Source organism: Callospermophilus lateralis, chromosome 1 (assembly GCF_048772815.1).
Source record: "Callospermophilus lateralis isolate mCalLat2 chromosome 1, mCalLat2.hap1, whole genome shotgun sequence".
Classification (NCBI taxonomy): domain Eukaryota; kingdom Metazoa; phylum Chordata; class Mammalia; order Rodentia; family Sciuridae; genus Callospermophilus; species Callospermophilus lateralis.
In genome coordinates, this window is record NC_135305.1 from 218,736,262 (window position 1) to 218,755,988 (window position 19,727).

Below are 19,727 nucleotides of genomic sequence, written 5' to 3' on the forward strand. Positions count from 1 at the left end.
TCCATCTCACCCTCTTGCTGAAACATAGACTGAAAATTTTCCACTGTGTCTCTGCTCTGTTCCCAGAGGAGCTGAATTGTTTGGAGTGAGAATACAACACAAAGACTGACTCAGTGAGGAGCACAGAGAATTCAACCCTTGAGCTGCTAGAAATTTGGAGCAAGCCCCTGCTCCCCTCTCCTGACTTCTTTGTTCCAGGCCTCTGTGAAAACCCAAGTGGGCTCCCTGGAGCTGGCTGTGCAGAAGGGACATCTCCAGGGTAGCCCTTGGAGAGAGTCGGCGTGTCCAGTGTGGCTGGTGCAGCAAGAAGGAAAAGGGAAGGTGGGCACCGGGCTCTACTCCAGGACAGTGACCCTGGACAGCCCAGTGTAGTCAGTCCATGAAGGTGAAGGTCCTGCACGTGCAAGGTACTTTCACTCTCTGGAGGAGTCTGAAATGGCCATTCCTTGAAGGCAGTGCTTTCTGGCGAGTCTCCCGATCTCCTCCACTCCCTCCCTGAATGACAGGTCCCTATTAGATTTCCTCTTTCGATCATTTATTTGCTAACTGCTCACTGAAGATCCCTTCTGCATAAGGTATGGCTCTGATGTGACCGGTTGTTCTTTTGTAATCTACCTGTGCTGCTGTCAGACTGACTTAATGAGGTCACTGAATAGCCGCAGATTGTGCCTGGTTCGCTGTTTTTATCTGTTCACTTCAGTGGTGCGATGAAATATAATAACACAGCTACACCTGATGCTGGGTGCCCAGGTGTCTTCTGCTGGCATCTCAGGAGGACATGCTGACTGAGCAGTGTAGCATCTCACCATCTGGTAGGTCAATCCCGGGCTCTTCTCACCAGCTAGAAAGTCTCCTCTTTCTTTCCCTTGATGAGCAATGACCTGTCCTGCCTCTCTCAGCCCAAACATTCCTGTTTCATAGAAGCCTCTCCTCCCCACCTTCACTGAATAGATCGTGCTCAGTGATTTTTTTGTGTCTTGAATTAGTCAGGGTGCTGCAAAGGCATCACAGTTCTGATTCTTGATGATCTTTTATTCTTAAATCATAAATTGGCCTGTTTTACCATTATTGGGTTTATATACTGTTTGAATATTGGCAATCAGATCCATCCATTGTTTATTTTGGCCATTGAATTTAACATTGTGGAAACTAAGTGATTCATTAAACCTTCAAAGATTGTTTGGGGGAGGCCCAAACAATAGTATAAATAGTATAAATAGTTTTAAAATAGTATATCTCCACTCAAGATGATATAGGCACACATTTCCAAGTGTCCCTTGTACTTGACTTTTTTTTTTAAGTACTGGGGACTGAACTCAGGAGTACTGTACCAGTGAGCAACTTTATTTCATTATAACTTATGTTTCTTCACATATTCGTTGTGTTAGTTGTGGGGATTAAGCCCAGGGGCTTTCTACCACTCACCTATATCTCCAGCACATTTTAATTTTTACTTTGAGGCTGGGCCAAGGCTGGCCTGGAGCTTGCAGTGCCCCTGCCTCTGAATCCTGAGTAGCTGGGATTACAGGTGTGAGTCATAGTGCCTGGCTTTTGCTTTTCTCTGTAATGGTGGAGTGTTTAGGGTTCTTCCTCTTATCTATGTTAGTTTGTAGACTTCTTCCTCTTCCTGGACTGATTCACATGGCGGGCTTCTCTGAAAGAAGGAGCCATAGGGATCATCACTAATTATAAGAACTATGAGCATTTAAAACTGGAAACACAGATATTGCGTCTATTGATTAGAATTTCACCCTTAAGGACGTCCCCCATTAAGAGGGATATTGACAAGTAGTAGCCATGCCAACAGATTTATTGCAATGTTAAGAATGCTTCAGAAGTTCACACTTACGAAGTGCCTGTAGTGTGTCACAGGAACCACAGTGGAGGAATTCCATGCAGTATTACATTTAATTTCACTCTGTACACCTATGATATAGTGAATACTTATGACTCCTACTGTGAGATAAATGATGTAATGTAACAGAAGTAATTTTCTCATGTTTCCCCAGGTGGCACATTGCTGAACCAATACTGTATTAAATGAAATCTACGCAAGAATCCAATTAGTAAATCACAGCTACATGCTGCACTTTGTGTGTGTTATGTATCCACAATATGTATCACAGATGAGGAGATTAATAATAATTGTGTTAATATTAACAATGGCAGGGGCTGGGGATGTGGCTCAAGCGGTAGCACGCTCGCCTGGCATGTGTGCGGCCCAGGTTCAATCCTCAGCACCACATACAAACAAAGATGCTGTGTCTGCCAAAAACTGAAAAATAAATATTAAAAATTAAAAAACAAAACAAAACAATGGGAGAAATCCATTTTAAGGCCCTATAGAGCCTAAGGCAATTTAAAACCTCAAAAATACAGTAATATTAATAACTGTACGGTTAGGAAAAAAAAATTAGGTAGTGTGATTTAGCTGTCAGAAATTGATAAAGTGTCCAGTCAAAATTATAGGTTGAGTTCAAATTCCATATTTAATTCCTATTACAGCACTATTAGAATGCCTAATGAGGTAGATATCAAGAACACATCATGAAATATCTTCAAATACTTTCAACGAGTCATGAAAGAAGGAGTTAGTTGATGTCCATAGGTTCAGATAGAACAACCAAAACTAGAGAGTGGATGATAAAGGGAGAGGGCTCTCTGCTAAGTTGAGGAAGGCAGACTGACTTCACACACTTGGAAATAGAACTGGGTTGTCATTCTGCTGAGTGGGTCACTGTCGTCTGGAGGATTTAATGCAAGATGAGTGGCATCCACCCAAGGGTGAGATGGTAGAGAGATAACATGGGAGGGGCTAGTTGGATACTCTGTGAAGGTTGCATTTGCCTCTGTCCCCAGCAGATGCACCAGCTCTATGGAAGTGGAAACTGCACAAGTAAATCAGAATTCCTCCTCCTAGGCCTCTCAGAGGACCCAGACCTGCAGCCCCTCCTCTTTGGACTGTTCCTGTCCATGTACCTGGTCACAGTGCTTGGGAACCTGCTCATCATCCTGGCCGTCAGCTCTGACCCCCACCTCCACACACCCATGTACTTCTTCCTCTCCAACCTGTCCTTGGTTGACATGTGCTTCATCTCCACCACAGTCCCAAAGATGCTGGTGAACATTCAGGCACAGAACAAAGACATCTCCTACACAGAGTGCCTGGCACAGGCATATTTTTTAAATACATTTGCTGCAATGGATAATTTCCTACTGACCATGATGGCTTTTGACCGGTTTGTGGCCATCTGTCATCCATTGAACTACATAGTCACCATGAATCCACGGTTCTGTGTTCTTCTGGTTCTGCTGTCTTGGCTCATCATGTTCTGGGTGTCCCTGGTTCATATTCTACTGGTGAAGCGACTGACCTTCTCTGCTGGCACTGTTATCCCACATTTCTTCTGTGGACTGGCTCAGCTTTTCAAGGTGGCCACATCTGATACACTCATCAATAATATTTTTCTGTATGTGAGTACCACCGTGCTGGGGGTTTTTCCTATGACTGGGATCCTCTTCTCTTACTTTCAGATTGTCTCCTCCTTAATGAAGATGTCCTCTTCTGTGGCCAAGTATAAAGCATTTTCCACCTGTGGGTCCCACCTCTGTGTGGTCGCCCTATTCTATGGGACAGGCCTTGGGGTTTACCTCAGTTCTGCTGGGACCCATTCTTCCCAGAGAACCATGATCGCCTCAGTGATGTTCACTGTGGTCACCCCCATGCTGAACCCCTTCATCTACAGCCTGAGGAACAAGGATGTGAAGGGGGCCCTGGGGAGACTCCTCAGCAGAGCAGGTTTTGGCCCTTGATGGATGGATAACTGACCTCAGAATTAGTGAAAAATATAGTTCATAATTCAAATGTGAACTTGACTATCTAGGCTTATTTTTTTTCCTTGAGTGAATGATTAATTGCTTTCATTCCCTATGACTTTGCTTCTTTATATTTTTGTATGTATTTCACCCTATTTACTGCTTTAGTGATCCATTTCAATTTTCTTCCCTAAACATGGTCCATAAATTTTCTTACAGGAATTTCTGAGTTTTCCAATTTGACCTAGAATCTACATCAACGGGGCTGCAGTTGTGGCTCAGTGGTAGTATGCTTATGTAGCATGTGTGAGGTACTGGGTTTGATTCTCAACACTGCACATAAAAAATAAAATACAGATCCATCAACATCTAAAAAAAATAAGAACCCACATCAAGTGCTAACATGGGTTCCTCAAAACTTATGAATGTTCTTCACCTGAACATCAATGTATTCTTGTTTTCCCCAGCGGTGAAATGAAAATCATCAAAGTGCTTACCACGTCTGACCTGGGCTTGTTGATCTTCATGTTTGATTTTACTTATCCTGCAAAGAGTTCTTTGACATATTTTCTCTCATGCACATAATTTCTGAAGGGAGCAGACTCTCCATGGGTGCGTGAGAGCAAGTCTGCACTGAGCACACCCTTCTACCTCTGTTATCCTACTTTGGCTACAATGATTGAAATGTGAACTTGACATTCCAATTTCATGAATGTGGTGATACAATGCTTCATCTTGCTTCCCTCCTTGTGATCTTGCCCTGTTCCTTTCTTCCTTCCTTTCCTGTCTTCCTCCTTGGTTTTGGCTATCTTATGAATGAATCTTAACTATTTATCTTCTTTCTATGGTGGAATAATTTTTTTCCTCCAGGGTACATCATAAACTTCTCATCCACCCATGCACTGATGGACATCTGGATGATTTGAATGGTCCTGTGTGAATGGTCCTGCTCCTGTGGGCACTCACAATAGTGTTCAGAGCTTGAGGACAGGTGTGTGCTACATTGATGATGCTTGGGTAGATGACAGACTGCACACACAGGGGTGGTCCCATAACTTCAGGCTGTCTAGTGATGTCACACCCATGCTGATTTATGTAAGTGACTCTGTGATGTTTGCACAATGACAAAACTGCCCAACTGTGCACTTCTCAGGACATACCCTCGGTGCTCAAGCATGGGAGACTCTATGTTCAGTTTCTTGGATAAAATGTACATAGGAAGGAGATACAACTTAATGAGGAATCACCAAACTGCTTTTCATTGTAGCTGGCACGTTTCATGTCTAGTGTGGGAGGTTCAGGCCTCTTTACCTTGCTGCCAAAACTCATCATCTGCAATTTGATGTAAATTAAAGCTTTCTATTGGCTGTGAAGCAATCTCATGTTGCTTTGGATTTGCATTTCCCTGTAACTAATTGAGCATCTTTTTTAGGGGCTTGTTGGCAGTTGATGGATCTTTTGTGGGGAAATGTCTAAGGGAGTCAATGCTCATTTCGTAATTATGCAGGTTGTACCTTTGTTTCTCACCTGTAAGAGTTCATGACATGGTCTAGATACCACCCTTATCATATATGGTTTTAGCAACATTTCCCCCTTCTGTATGATTTTTCCCATGTCTTCACTTGGAAGCTTATTGTTATGATTAGCTAATCAGCTGTTCATCAAATCTATCTCGAATTTGGTGACTCTGACTGCTCACTCCCTAACTTCTACCCCACAGTTGACCTGGTCACCATCTTCTAAGTTCTGCTGTTAGATCCACCTCTAAGAGAGCTCTGGCTGTGCTTGTCTTCCTATGGCTGGCCCTGTCACCTACATCATGTCACACTGGCCCCTCCATAATGCATCAAATACCCAGATTGTTTTACTTTTCATGCACAGTGGTATTTCATTGCATATATACAGCATATTTATTTATTTACATGATAATAAACACTAATGGTGATTCCCTACATTAATTATTGTGAGTACTGCTGCCACGATGATAGATTTGTACATCTACTTTGACATTCCAGTTTCATGCACATTATACAGATGTGCAGTAATGGGATTACTGGATCTTATGGTAGCTGTATTTTAAATTTGAAGGAACCTGCAAATGTTTCCCATAATTATTACACTGATTTATGTTGCCCAATATTGCAGTCAGAGGTCCATTTTCTCCATATTCTCACAAACATGTTTTGTTCTGGTTTTTGAGATTAAACTTTCTAACTGGTGTGACCTGATGTCTCATTGTGGTTTTCTTTATGATTACCCAGATGATCTGTGATGCTGAGTCTTTCTTCATAAACCTGCTGAACATTTTTATCTTCTTTTGGAAAATGGCTAATATTACCACCCTGCAGACCCAGCCTTCATCACCATGGACAGAAACTCTATTCAAACCATAGAGCATTGTTTAAAGGGAAAGTTTTTGTTTTCGTGGTTTTTTCTTTTTTTTTTTTTTGTATCCATGATGCTTTACCATTGAGCCACATTTATATTTTATTTAGAGACAGGGTTTTGTTGAGTTGTTTAGGGCCTTGCTAAATTTTTGAGGCTGGCTTTGAACTCACGATCCTCCTGCCTCAGCCTCCCCAGGACCTGAGATTACAGGTGTGAGCCACCAAGTCCAGCAAAAATTAATGTTCAAGAATGCTTGGTTAGACTGGCCTGATGGTACATGTCTGTAATCACAGTGGCTTGGGAGGCTGAGGCAGGAGTATCACAAACTCAAAACCAGCTTCAGCAAGTCTTCAAGGACCTAAGCAAATTTGTGAGAGCCTGTCTCAAAATAAAAATAATAAGAGTAAAAAGAATTAAAAGGGTTGGGGATGTGGCTTAGTAGTTAAGCCTCCCAGGGTTCATTATCCACTGTAGAAAGAAGAAAGAAAAGGAGGGAGGGAAGGAGGGAGGGAGGGTTTTTGAATATGATTTTCCAAAACTTTATTAAGGATTTTTTTCATCTAGGTTCATCATAGATATTGGTCTGATGCTTTCTTTCCTTGATATGCCCTTGGTATTGGTATCAGGGTGATGCTGACTTCTTTATAGAATGAATTTGGCAGTGTTCCCACCCTTTGTATTTTACAGAATGATTTGAAGAGGATTTGTGTGTGTTGTTCCTTAGAGGTCTGGTAGAACTTGACTGAGAATCCAACTGATCCTCAGCTTTTCTTTTTTTTAGAAACTAGAACAAACATTTCTAAAATTTATTTGGAAGAGTGAAAATAGAGATTCCTAGCAATTAAAGCAGAAACTTTGCAACTGTTAGAGTATACACAGGCATGACACCCCAAAAAATGGCATAAGCACCAACCTCCTTAATAAATGGCCATTTTATTAATTGGGTTATTTGAGGGCTTTGATGTTTTTTGAGTTCTTTATATATTCTGAATATTAATCCTCCTTTGAAGGAGCAGCTGGCAAAGAACTTTTTACATTCTGTAGTGTCTCTCTTTACTGTGCAGAAGACTGCACAGTTTCCTTTGCTGTGCAGAAGATTTTTAGTTTGATGCCATCCCACTGATTATTTATTTAATTTTCATGTTTGGTTCTTGTTAGGGAATTTGGCACTTGTGCCAACATTCTGGCATTTTTCAATTTTTTTTTTTTTTTTTTTTTGCAGCCACGGGATTGAATTCGGGGTTGTTCTACCACTGAGCTACATGCCCAGGTGTTTCTACTTTTTATTTTGAGACAGAGTCTCACTATATTACCAACTCTTGCCTCCACCTCGTCAAGACTGTCCCTGAACTTGTGATCCCTCTGCCTCAGCTTCCAGAGCAGCTGGGATTACAGTGTGCTACTGTGCCTGGCTACACCTTCATTACTTACAGAGCATTCAAGTTCTACCCTTAATTCTATGAGTCCATCTCATAGGTGCTATTAGAGAAAAATCCTACTGAATATTCATGATATAATAAATAAATAAAATATATTTTGTCTCTCCAGATTTCTTGGAGATCTTTTTGTGCTCTGGACACCGAACAAGATTTGACTAAGGATGATTCTTAATCCTTAGGTTTGTTAAGAAACTGGAGATGGAGTAAAATGTTCCTGAAGGGAAGCTGGGTACTTTGGAGTCCACACCTGAGAGAATAATGGTTTTAGGAGGAAAAAAAAACAAAACAAAAACCCCTGCAGGGCTGGGTGACTACATGCCTGTAATCCCAGTTATCAGGAGGCTGAGGCAGGAAGATTCCAAATTCAAGGACAGTCTGGGCAAGTTATCGATATCTTATCTCAAAGTGAAATTAATAAAAAATAAAAAGGGCTGGGGACTGCCTCTGGGGTACCTGCCTAGGCACCAGGAAAGTGCACAAGTGAAAGCACTGGCCCCCTTGCCTCTTTGCCACACCACTTCCTGAGCAAACTAGGTCATAACAATGGAATTTCTGAAGATTGGGCTCTATTATCTTTGCTTCTCCAAATGGGGGAAAAAAGAGCATTGCACTGGGAGCCCAGAGAGGCAAGGATGTTTATGTCGTTTATGCTCCACTCTGCTTCTTTAGGTTGGCTCAGTGTTCAATAGCCAGCATCAGGGAAAAAGCTAAAAAGGAAAAAAATTCCAGTCAGGTTTAAGATGTGGGGCTGGGGTAGGTAAAGGGCATGGATGGTAAGCATGGCAGAACAGATCACTCCTCTCACCCCCAGGAGGGAACCTCTCCAGAAAGACAATCAAAACAGCAATTTATTTAATAAGAAGTTAGAGGATTAACCCCCCTTCCCCCATTTGCAGTTCAATGTTCACTTATCCCAGGCCACAGGGAAATGCCCCCCTGGGCCACCCAGGTGTTGCTCTGACCAGGTGTCCTTGCCCCTCTGGGCTCCCAGTGCAATGCTTTTTGGTCCCCCATTTGGAGAAGCAAAGATAATAGAAATTCCATTGTAATGACCTAGTTTGCTCAGGAAGCGGTGTGGCAAAGAGGCAAGGGGGGCCAATTCTTTCACTTATGCACTTTCCTGGTGCCTAGGCAGGGACCCCAGAGGCAGAAAAAAGGGAAATCAAATACACACTTTGGCTCTGAACAGGGCTTTCCCAGCCCTTCTGTCGTTTATGCTCAGCTCTGCATCTTTAGGTTGGCTCTCCTGTCTCCCCACCTTTCATCTCCTGGGCCTCCCCCTCATCGCTCCCTCTCCGCCCACGTGGATGCTTCCCCAGAGGATGTAGCACATCTGCAGAGCATCTCCCCCAGGCGAGCACTGAGCTAGATACGCACATCAAGAGGTGGGAGGAAGAGAAGTCCAGACCTGACCACATGGGCAATGTGAGAGCGCCCGTCTCATGCAGTCCAGTTTTCTAAAGTACAGTCGCTGCCTGGGGCGGTCAAGAAAGATCTGGGGACAATCTGTGAAAGGAAAGGCAGAAGTTTTTCAAATGAATAAGGAGAAAGAGGGCTCTCAGGGAAGAGAACAGGTAAGTACAAAGAATCAGATCCATGACACTGCACAGGAGGTTCCTGGGATTGTAAGATGCCGAGTATCTAATGCTAATTTTCAGTGAAGTTCATACAGTGGTCCTTAAATTTGACCAGCTAATATTTTGAGAGCATCCAAGACTCTCACTCCTCAAGTGGATCATCAGGGTTTTGATCACAATCATCACTGCACCCACCGACATTTCCAAGGTGCTCAAAGCTCCAGGAAGTTGGAGCCTGGGCCTCTCCCCTTTGTATTCTTGGTCTAACCTCTGCCTGACAGAGTGGGCACTTGCATAAGGGAGGAATAAGTTAAAATATGAAGAGACAGTAATTTAGATGTATTCAGGTATCTAAAGACTCTCACAGCCGAGAGAAACCATCTTCAGAGAGAGGAACCAGGACTGTGTAAATTAAACAGAAGTGCATTTCAGCTCAAGAAAACTTCCTCTTACATGTGAATGAAGTTCTAAAAGACCTTCTCTGAGTTTAGAAACTTCCTTCTGTGACAGATAGCTAATATTCACACAGAAATTAAGGTTTATTTTTTTAACGGAGCAAAATAAAAGGTAGAAGGCTTTCAATCATCAGTACTATAAAGATAAATAAATAAATAAACTTAAAAAAATGCCTTGACTTAAAAGAAATTTAAGAACTTCCACAAACATGCAGGGCACATTTAGAATGCACAGTGGAAGGTCTGATTTGACCTTTGGCATATGGAAGCATGCAGATGCCTTGGTCTTCATGGTGTAGGTAGAGGGAAAACAGGGATGAAAAATTTGCATAGTATTCTGTGAGTCCAACTTGAGACAGAAGAGTCTGTTTCATGACACTGGTCAATAGCATAAAGACTATAAGTTGCCATTACATTCTGCAACTCCCACTGATATCTATATCTATCTATCTCTCTCTCTCTCTCTCTCTCTCTCTCTCTCTCTCTCTCTCTCTCTCTCTCTCCATTTTCCTGGAACAAGAAATGACCAAAGCTGCAAGGCATAAATAAGGTACTGGTGAGGATGATGGCTCTTTCTCAGGAATTAAACAGCAGAGGAGGAATCTCCATGGGTCAGAGACAATGCAAAGGAGAATTCTGCACAGCATGGAACAGTTATTTAAAGACGAGTCATTGCAGGTGCTGGTGGTCAGAGCACAGAAAAGAGGGCAGTATTAGAGAGATGTTGGTCAGCTGAAGAACATAAAAATGCTTAGATAAACATCAGGCTCATGAGTGAATGATTTTTAAATGTATGGCACATTTCTGTTTTAACTATGCTTTCCTCTTTCTAGCCAATTTCCATGAGCTATATGGAACCAGAGAACCAAACAGCTACTTCAAAATTCATCCTTCTGGGACTGTGGGAAGATAAGGCCCTGCAGCCTCTCCTGTTTGGGCTGTTCCTGTCCATGTACCTGGTCACCATCCTGGGGAACCTGCTCATCGTCCTGGCTGTGAGCTCTGACTCCCACCTCCACACCCCCATGTACCTCTTCCTCTCCCACCTGTCCTTCGTGGACATCTGTTTCACCTCCACCACGGTCCCCAGGATGTTAGCGAATGCCCAGGCACAGAGCAAAGCCATCACCTACGAAGCCTGCATTACTCAGGTGTACTTTTTCATGATTTTTTCTGGGTTGGATAGTTTGCTACTGACTGTGATGGCTTATGACCGCTTCGTGGCCATCTGTCACCCGCTACGCTACACAGTCATCATGAACCCTCGCCTTTGTGGTCTTCTGCTTCTGCTTTCTTGGCTAATCTGCCTGACATATTCTTTGCTGCAGTGTTTAATGGTTTTGAGGGTATCTTTCTGCAAAGAAACAGAAGTCCCCCACTTCTTCTGTGAACTTGCTCAGATCCTCAAGCTGGCCTGCTCAGACACCCTTGCCAATGATGTCCTGCTGTATTGTGTAACTGGCCTTCTGGGCATTATTCCCCTGTCTGGGATTCTTTTTTCTTATGCTAGAATTATCTCCTCCATAGTGGGCATTTCATCTGCTGGAGGAAAGTACAAAGCCTTTTCCACCTGTGGGTCTCACCTCTCAGTGGTTTCCTTGTTCTATGGTGCAGGCCTTGGGGTCTACCTCACTTCTGGAACAGCCCATCCATCCAGAAAGGGTTCAATCGCCTCGGTGATGTACACCGTGGTTGCTCCCATGCTGAATCCCTTTATCTACAGCCTCAGGAACAGGGAACTGAAGGGAGCTCTGAGGAGACTTCTTCAGCCGAGGGGCTTGCTCTCAGAGAGATAATGCAAGTCAAAGATAAACAACAGAAATTCAGAGAGCTGATGACTGTTGTGTCTCTGCACCAGTTCCATCCCTCTATATTCTGAAGACAGAAAAAAAAAAAAAAAAAACACTACACTTGAAATACTAGAAGAAAATATTCTGGCACTGAAGAGAACTTGAAGCAGCACATCAAAAGGCTCAGCATCCATCAAGGACAATGAATGATGGGCAACCGATAACTATGTTTCATCTGAAAATAGACTAACTCAAGCACACAGATTCTTATAAGCACCAAGGCAAGAGAAAGAAAGCAAACTCAGCAAGAGAGAAGAGAGGACAAGACTAACAATACAAGTTATGAGGTTTTTGGTTTTATGTTTTGGTACAAGGGATGGGTTGAACCTAGGGGTGCTTTACCACTAAGCTACATCCCCAGCCCTTTTTATATTTTGAGACAGGGTTTAAGTTACTTAGGTCTCACTAAGTTGCTGAGACTGGCTTTGAACTTGCAACACTGCTGTCTCAGCCTCCTGAGCCACTGGGATTACAGGCATGTGCCACCGCAACTGGCTATGTTATGGTTGAGATATTAGGTGTCCCCAAAAGCTCATGTGTGAGACAATACAAGAAAGTTTAGAGGTGGAATGACTAGGATATGAATGTAACCTAATCAGTGTGCCCTTGGGGTTTAAATTTTGTTTGTGGTGAGGGGAGGTCTCTCTTTGCTTCCTGGTGCAATGTCCTGAGCCACTGTTCCCCATCACAGTCTTCTGTCATAATGCTCTGCCTCACCTTGGGCCCAGGGCAATGGAGTCGGTCATCTCAGGACTAAGACCTCTGAAGCCATGAGCCAAATAAACATTTCGTCTTCTAAAATTGCTCGTCAGGTCCTTTGGTCCCTGAAGTGAAAAGCTGACTAAAACAACATATATTTACACATTATTGGCTCATCTTCACCCTTCTCAGCTATGTTCTAGGTTCCAGCACCACGCCTGCTGGACCACACTCTTCCCTTGTCCCCGTCTAGAAAGTGTGTTACCTGGACTGTTCCAGACTGGTTGCTCTCCTTCATCATAAAGTTTACTTATTGAGTCTTGCTTTCATAGTTGCTCTTAGTACCAGAGGTGTAACTCAACGGTAGAGTACCTCCTCAGCATGTGGGAATCCCTGGGTTTGAACCCCAGCACCACAAAAAATAAAATAAGATAAAGGTGGTTGTCATTGACCTATACCGAGGACTTTCATAAGACGCTTTCTTAGGAAACTCATTGTAGCGTCTTCTTTAAGAGGAAGAAAACTCTGGACTTTGTTAGTGTGTATAAGCCAGTAGATCCGAAATACAGGAACAAAGCCACCATTCCTTGCAAGGCTACTGTAAATGCAAGAAGACCTGGAGGAACGCAAACTTCACAAATCAGCTCAGCACTTTGTTCAGGAACGAAGGTTCACACAGGCACAGGGGATATAGGGAAGAAATGATGCTATGGTGGGATTCACTTTCCTGGTGGAAAATGAGCCCCCAAACAAAAGAAAGGGCCTGGGCTTGTCTAGGTTACCCTGAGAGGTGGTCTAGGGAGCATGTCAATTTTCTTCGGGCACCCAGGAATTTGGAGATTGTTCTATCAACCAGTGAAGGGGTCAGTTTTAGTGCTTAGGAATTTAGGGTCTGTTTTTTGGAGCAAAATGGGAGGGAATCTAGGGTCAGTGGTCAGTTTCTGAGGATTTACCTTACTGGACCTGATAGAGGGCCTGGGGTCAGAGGTTGGTATCTGGAAAGGATTTGTTTATAGAAAGATTATGCTTCGGCCTCTTCCCAGAGATTGCCTTTCCAAGTTTGATGGACACCTCTTCCTCAGGGTTTGTTTTATCACCGGGGAAGAATGTATTGGGAAAGGATCAATGTTCTCAATGTATATATTTCCTTCTCACTTCCCTTTCCACATCTAATAGCTATGCATCCCCAGTGGTCACTTTTAGTCCCTTCTCACAACTTAGCTTTCAAATAAAACTGTCAACTTCTTGGGCCTAACTACCACCTTCCCATCCATTAACAGAACATAATGCTTAAGGGGGTTCCAGGTTCAAATCTCAATAAGTGCTAATGGCAAAATCTTGGGAAAGTTACTAAATTTCCCTGTGCCTCTATTCCCTAATCTGTAATGTGAATGAGAATGTTTTCTGAAATTTTTAACTGCATGAGAGAGCCCAGAACAGTGCCTGGCATGGGACTCAATATTAGTGACACAAGATTCACAAGGGCCATAGTGTCTATGTGGACTACATGACGGTTCAGGATGGAGAGGAGCCAGACAGAGGCCCATTTCTCCCTTTAATTCTCCTCTTTCAACTGCAATAGCTTACACTGCTACTAGGGGAGGGGACAAGGAAAAATCCCTTACCAGCAGAACAAAGTTGGGAAAACTAACTAGTAAGGGCAGATTAGGCTGTAGGTGGCACAGGGCTGAGTGCATGCATCCCACCTTGACTCATGGCACCAAGGAAGTCACATAGGAGAGGAGTGCCCTATCCTAGCCTCAGCCCTCTGAAGAGAGCACTGCTTGCTGGAGGTGAGATATGTGGAGAACAGCACAGAACTCTTGGAAACTGTGGATTGAACCAGGAAATGGCCCCCAATAAGAACTCTCCTCCAACAGGGTGCAGAGAGGACAAAGCTTCCTTTACACATGGTTCGGCTCCATGGGGAGATGCTCTTGAACTGAGGGCACAAAACTAAAACCCTCTTGGGTTGGCTTGAGAACTGCTGAATGCAGTGGGGAGCACTGGGTTGGACTGGGGCAGGGTCAATGTGAGTCCTAACTCTGCCATTTACCAGGATGTCTACCCTGTCAGCAGCCTGACTCTTCATTTGTAGATGATGTTGGAGTGAGTACAGAAAATGTGAAGTGTCTACAGATTCTCAACAAGTGGTGGGGACATATTTATGAACACAGTACTTTTTTACTAAGTAGTGCTCTGCCTTGGACCCTGTCACACCTCCAGCACATGTTTGAAGGTGAGATACCAACTGATTGCTCCAGAAGAAAAAAGACTTGATTCAGTCCATTTCCAACCTTCCAGCCACTCTAGGGAAGCCTTTGCCCTAGTGACCTGAGCTGAATTAGGTGGGCTCCAAAGGATGACTGTCCTTATGAGCCTGAAGTGGTATTGATAGTCCCCCATTTCTCCCTCAACTGCCTTCTATTGTTACTCTCTCCCAGGGCTTCTGAACCTGGGCACTGTTGAAGTTGGGGTCAGATATTGTGAACATGCATGTGCTGCAGGCTGTCCTGTGCATTGTAAGACATTTAGCAACTCTGTGTCCTCAAGTCATTAGATTCTAGTAGCAATCTCCCCCCTCTTTCCCTGTTAAGCCATGACCACCCCAAATGCCCCCTGGACATTGCCACAAGTCCTCTTGGGGCAAAATCTACCCTGGATGAGAACCACTGATCTATCATGAATTAGAAGAGTCAAGGAAAGGGAAAATTCAATGAGGGGAAGATCCTGGTTGTCCTAAGACCCAGAACAGAGTAGACCCAAGATACTGGCTTCTAGTCAAGCATCCTTGGGTACAGGAGGCCTCAGGTCTGGAGTAGAAGAAACACCGAACCACATTTGTTGAATAAGTTGATGAACATTTTTAGTTATTTCACACTCCAAGAACCTTGAAACAGGACCCTTGTCTGTTATAAATAAGTCCTGAGAATCTAAATAAAGTTCTAAATGAATTTTTGCTAAACTGGAGGTTTCTGTGTGCCCATGACCTTACTGTATTAACCTGTTTCACACTTCACCCTGGGAGGCAGTACCCCACCTCCGTTTTGGAAAAAAGGACAAAGTAGCAATCATTGGCCTGCCGATATCAGAACATCTCCACTGTCTGAGCAAAAGGCAAACCTTTCCTATGGATTTTGCCTCCAAGTATATTTTTGGGAAAGATATATGTCTTTCCGCTGACCTTTCTTCTTCTTGGAGGGGTTCTGCAAGAAGTTAAGTCTCAGGAGCCTACAAGATGCAATTCCTTCTAGGAGTTAAAGAACCAAGGGATATTTTAGCACAGACTTGGCTCAATTTCCAAAGCCTTCATTTAGGGATGCGGACCCACTATCCTTTTGTCCCATTTATGGCCAAATTTAACTCCACCCAGGACCATCACCTAACTTTACCATAAAACCTATTTCAAACCAGAAAAAAGACATAGAGATAGAAACACATAGGAGGGAAAGTCACGGTCTTCCAACTCTGAGTCAGACTTTTCCACTGAAAAAGAGGACTTCTGTCAATCAATCATATGAGATACCATCCACAGACAATTCCCTTCCTATGTCCAATGACCAGAAATTAAAAGGGGGGGGGCGGCTCTAATGTCTCTAAATAAATGAATGACAGTCTTCATGTAGAACCTGCATGGAAAGTCCATTTGGGGACCTTACAGTGCAGAAGCATGGGGGTCACCAATTAGAGCTTGTAGGGTCCACTCTGTCCCAGGAACAGACAAGAATCTAGAAAATTAGTCAGATTTATACATTTGAAGCTTTTTAGGAATTAAATTTAATCCCAGTGTCCGAGTGGCTTTATAAAGAATTTCAATCTCATATAAAATAAAGGGGCTTTCTCTGGACAACTCACTGATTCGCTTTTCAGAACTGCAAACCAAATTTCCTTCCATCTGTGCAGTTTTGTCCCTACCCCTAGAATTCTCTATGCAGAATTTCCACACATAGTTACCAAAGAAACTCTGGGCTCCAAATAGTGCTCTAGTTCTACATCTCCCATGAGAGAACATGGGGACTTCACTGTGAGCTCTTCCAGTTTACCACATGGATGGGAAGATAAAGGATGGGGGATAGTGGGAAAGGAAGCTAGTGGTTAGAAATCAGACTTTGATGCTTCATAGGAAAACATGGCTTGAGCTGTTCAATAATAAGACACCTGAGGACACTTCTGGGGGCTCCCTAACTTGATTGTGGGGATGGTTTCATTTAGGTCCAAACTTGCCAAGTTGAACACTATAAATATGCACTGTTTCCTATATGTCAACTGCATCTCAATAAAACTGTTCCCTCTCACTTGGACTTTTACAATAAAAGTACACGGACATTGTGGCAGATGCAAAATGAATCTCCATTTCTTCTCCATATCCACGTCCCTTCCACTCTGGGATCACCACCTGATTACACTGGCCCATACAGAGTAGGTGAACTTGTCGCAAACAGGGGCCTAAAAACCAGGGGAGCCTTGGGCAGTGTGTGCACAGGCCCCGCCTTGGACTGCTAGAGGATAAGCCAGGAGCGGAGACCAAGTAACGGTCCACTCAACCTGGTAACACCCTGACGATGCCAGTGCAAAAAATTCTTCAGCTGAGTGTGACCTAAATTGTCAACCAAACAGTGAAAAATCACACAAATGGTTGTTACTGGGGAATGAACTCGGGGCACTTTGCCTCTGAGCCACGAGCTACACATACAGTCTATTTTTTTTTTCCATGTTGAGACATGGTCTCCCTAAGTTGCCGAGAGGCTGGTCTTGAACCTGTGATCCTCCTACCTCCTGCCTCTGCCTCCCTACTCCCTGGGATTAAAGGTGTGTACCTTCTACTCTTGCCAAATAGTTGTTTTAAACTGCTGTTCTAGATGGCTTAATATGTGACAGAAGTTAACAGAAATAGGTCCCCTTCAATCCATCTCCCAAGAAAGAACAGTGGTTACCTTGCTAAACTGAAAATCTCATGAAATGCCAATGGATTCTCATCAATTTCCAATTAACATTTGTGACTAATATGCACTCATGTGCCACAAATGTGTGCTGACAGGAAGAACTGCCTGCGTGGCACATCATCACAGAGGTCCCGCAGGATCATATTGCCTGGTGTTCGAGTACCCCTGATGCTTACAATGATGAAATCACCTGCACCCAAGAACACATTTTCCTGAACAAATCCCCAATGTTAAGTGACACATGTATCGTTGGTGCATGCTGTATATGAACTATCCTGTCTTAACCCTCCAGCTTTATCTCCTACTCCAATGATCCTTTTATCTCAAGAACCTGATGAAGTCATTTTTTTCTGGGCCTCTGCATTCAGGATTGACATAACCACTAAATTCTGTTCCTAAATCTCTTAATAAGCCTCTCACTTAGCTTGTATCACCTTTTCTACATGCTGATTGTCCCCACTCAACATCTTCTTCTTGGGGTCTCCTGAATGGACTAGCCCTAATAGCTGTTATTGTTCACTTCTGCTCCCAGACCCTTACTTGGTTAAGGACAGGAACATGTCTTATTGATCTCTTTCTTCCCAACACCTAAGTGTAAGGAACACCATGAAACTCATGATGTATACATAGGTTTCCCACAGAGGAAAATATTTGAATTAATTGAAACTTCTTTAAATGTTACACAAGACAGAGACGGCCTTGCTGGAGTGGCTCCAGGAACTGAAAATGAGACAAGAAGATTGGGTTAATTAAAAGTCCCCTCCAGAGAGCAAGATCCCTTGTCCTGAGTGCTGGCAGGGAAGTGCAATGAGAAGCAAGAGCCCTGGGCCACTTTAGTAATGAATCCCACTGGAATTCATTACTTCTTCCTGCAGCTAACTTATGTGATAGAAAAATTGGGCACAGAGGGAACAGTTTTGCTGGATTCCCAAAGCTTCTAATTACAGAAATGGCACCAATTTACTCCAGGCTAAGTGTTCTCCCCTGTGGTATGGCCTCTGTGGTACGCATCCTTTTTTTCCAATCCTAGGCAAAAGCCAGCAAGCGATTGCTAATGTTACTAACGAGCTATGAAAACTTTTGACAAAGGCCCACTGAACATTCAGCACTGCCACTCGGGGATGTGCAACTGCCCTGGACCACATCCAAGGAACTGTGCGGAAGACTGCAAGTGCAGAGAAAGGGATCTGGGGCTACAGGTGGCCAAAGGAAGACCTGGAAGCCCTGTGGTCACGCAGCTGTCCATCAGGTCTTCTGAGCCCCACTGATGATCGCCTGACACAGGCATGAAAGTCAGGGAGAAACAAGTGCTCTGACTCAGCAACCATTTTTCAACTCTTGCAACATGAAAACCAAATAAATACAGTAATACAGGGCCTTATAGAGCCAACAGGAATTGCTATCAGAGCAGAAAGAAAGCACTATGTGATCCTCAGTAGACATTGCCAACCTGCTTCTTACTTTTACTTCCTGCCTGTTCTTGGAGACTGGGAGGCTGAGAGGCAATTGCCTCCAGAGGATTTCTGAGAAGACCATATTTCCTGAAAAAATCAAGCAACCAAACATGACTGTGTATTATGCACAGCACAGGGTTCGTGGGTTGAGCCCTCTCCTCTCTCCACACCCTTCCTCAACAGTACTGACCACCAGGTTGCTGTACATCTGAGTGTCCTCTTGCTCCAACAGTGCCATGCAGATGCATGTGAATGTGACCTGTGTGCACAGCAAGTGCCTATGAATACCTGGAAAAAGCAGAAAATAAATGTCATCCCTCAAATATCTGTGGGGGACTGCTTTCAGAATCCTCTGCAAATACCAAAATCCTCAGGTGCTCAAGTCCCTCATTCGAAATGGCCTCATATTTGCATAGAACATAGGCACACCCCTCCCATATATATACATTTTAAATATATTTTTTAGTTGTTGATGGACCTTTATGTGATGCTAGGAAATTGAACCCAGTGTCTCATATATATGAGGCAAATGCTCAAATTTTATTTCTAGATGGCTTTTAATATTAATTATGTAAATGCTACATAAACAGTAATTATACTGTATTCCTTAGGGAATGACAAGAAAAAAGAATCTGTACATGTTCAGTATGAACACAACCACAGTAAGGCTAACTACATAGTACAAGTCAGCAATTTTCCCCCCAGACATTTGCAACCTGTGGTGGCTTCTGAGGATACCACAGAGGTTCATTCCCAGTGTATGCAAGAATTTAATTACAAAGAATTTTTAATGTGGTTGATAAAAGTAGTTGTTTAACTAAAGGATGTAAACAAATAGGTCAACACAACAGGGCCTCCAAGTACGCCGTGTACTCCATCAAAGGAACTCTGGGGCCTTCCCAAGAAACACAGTCATTCACAGCATCAAAAGGACCGGGGAAATCTCCAACCAAGAAACAAGCTTAGACACACACTTGATAGACTCCCAAGACTTTGTACAAAGGAGAAAGTAAGTCAGCATGATGCACAAATCTTTCTGAGGCAAACTGCTGAAAACCCAAGGCCCATGTGTTTTGTTGGCCACTCTACTCTAAATCCCACAGCCT

At 43.4% G+C, this 19,727-nt stretch overlaps 2 protein-coding genes across 2 annotated transcripts; both read left to right on the forward strand.

Annotated features, from left to right (window-relative positions):
• Window positions 1–2,862: 2,862 nt before the first annotated feature.
• On the forward strand, window positions 2,863–3,813 carry LOC143401277 (olfactory receptor 7D4-like). Its single transcript, XM_076858507.2, has one exon. The coding sequence runs from the start codon at window positions 2,863–2,865 to the stop codon at window positions 3,811–3,813; it is 951 nt and encodes a 316-aa protein (XP_076714622.2).
• Window positions 3,814–10,526: 6,713 nt separating this feature from the next.
• LOC143401283 (olfactory receptor 7D4-like) lies at window positions 10,527–11,934 on the forward strand. Its single transcript, XM_076858521.2, has 2 exons — window positions 10,527–11,468; window positions 11,902–11,934. Exons 1-2 carry the CDS (start codon window positions 10,527–10,529, stop codon window positions 11,932–11,934), a joined length of 975 nt encoding a protein of 324 aa, XP_076714636.2.
• The last annotated feature ends 7,793 nt before the right edge of the window (window positions 11,935–19,727 follow it).

Excerpts from the sequence above, each read along its gene's own strand:
- LOC143401277 (XM_076858507.2), top strand. The coding sequence starts at position 2,863 with ATGCACCAGCTCTATGGAAGTGGAAACTGCACAAGTAAATCAGAATTC.
- LOC143401283 (XM_076858521.2), top strand. The coding sequence starts at position 10,527 with ATGGAACCAGAGAACCAAACAGCTACTTCAAAATTCATCCTTCTGGGA. Across the intron at positions 11,469-11,901 it reads GGGGCTTGCTCTCAGAGAGA|GAGACAGGGTTTAAGTTACT; the intron begins TAATGCAAGTCA and ends TTTTTATATTTT.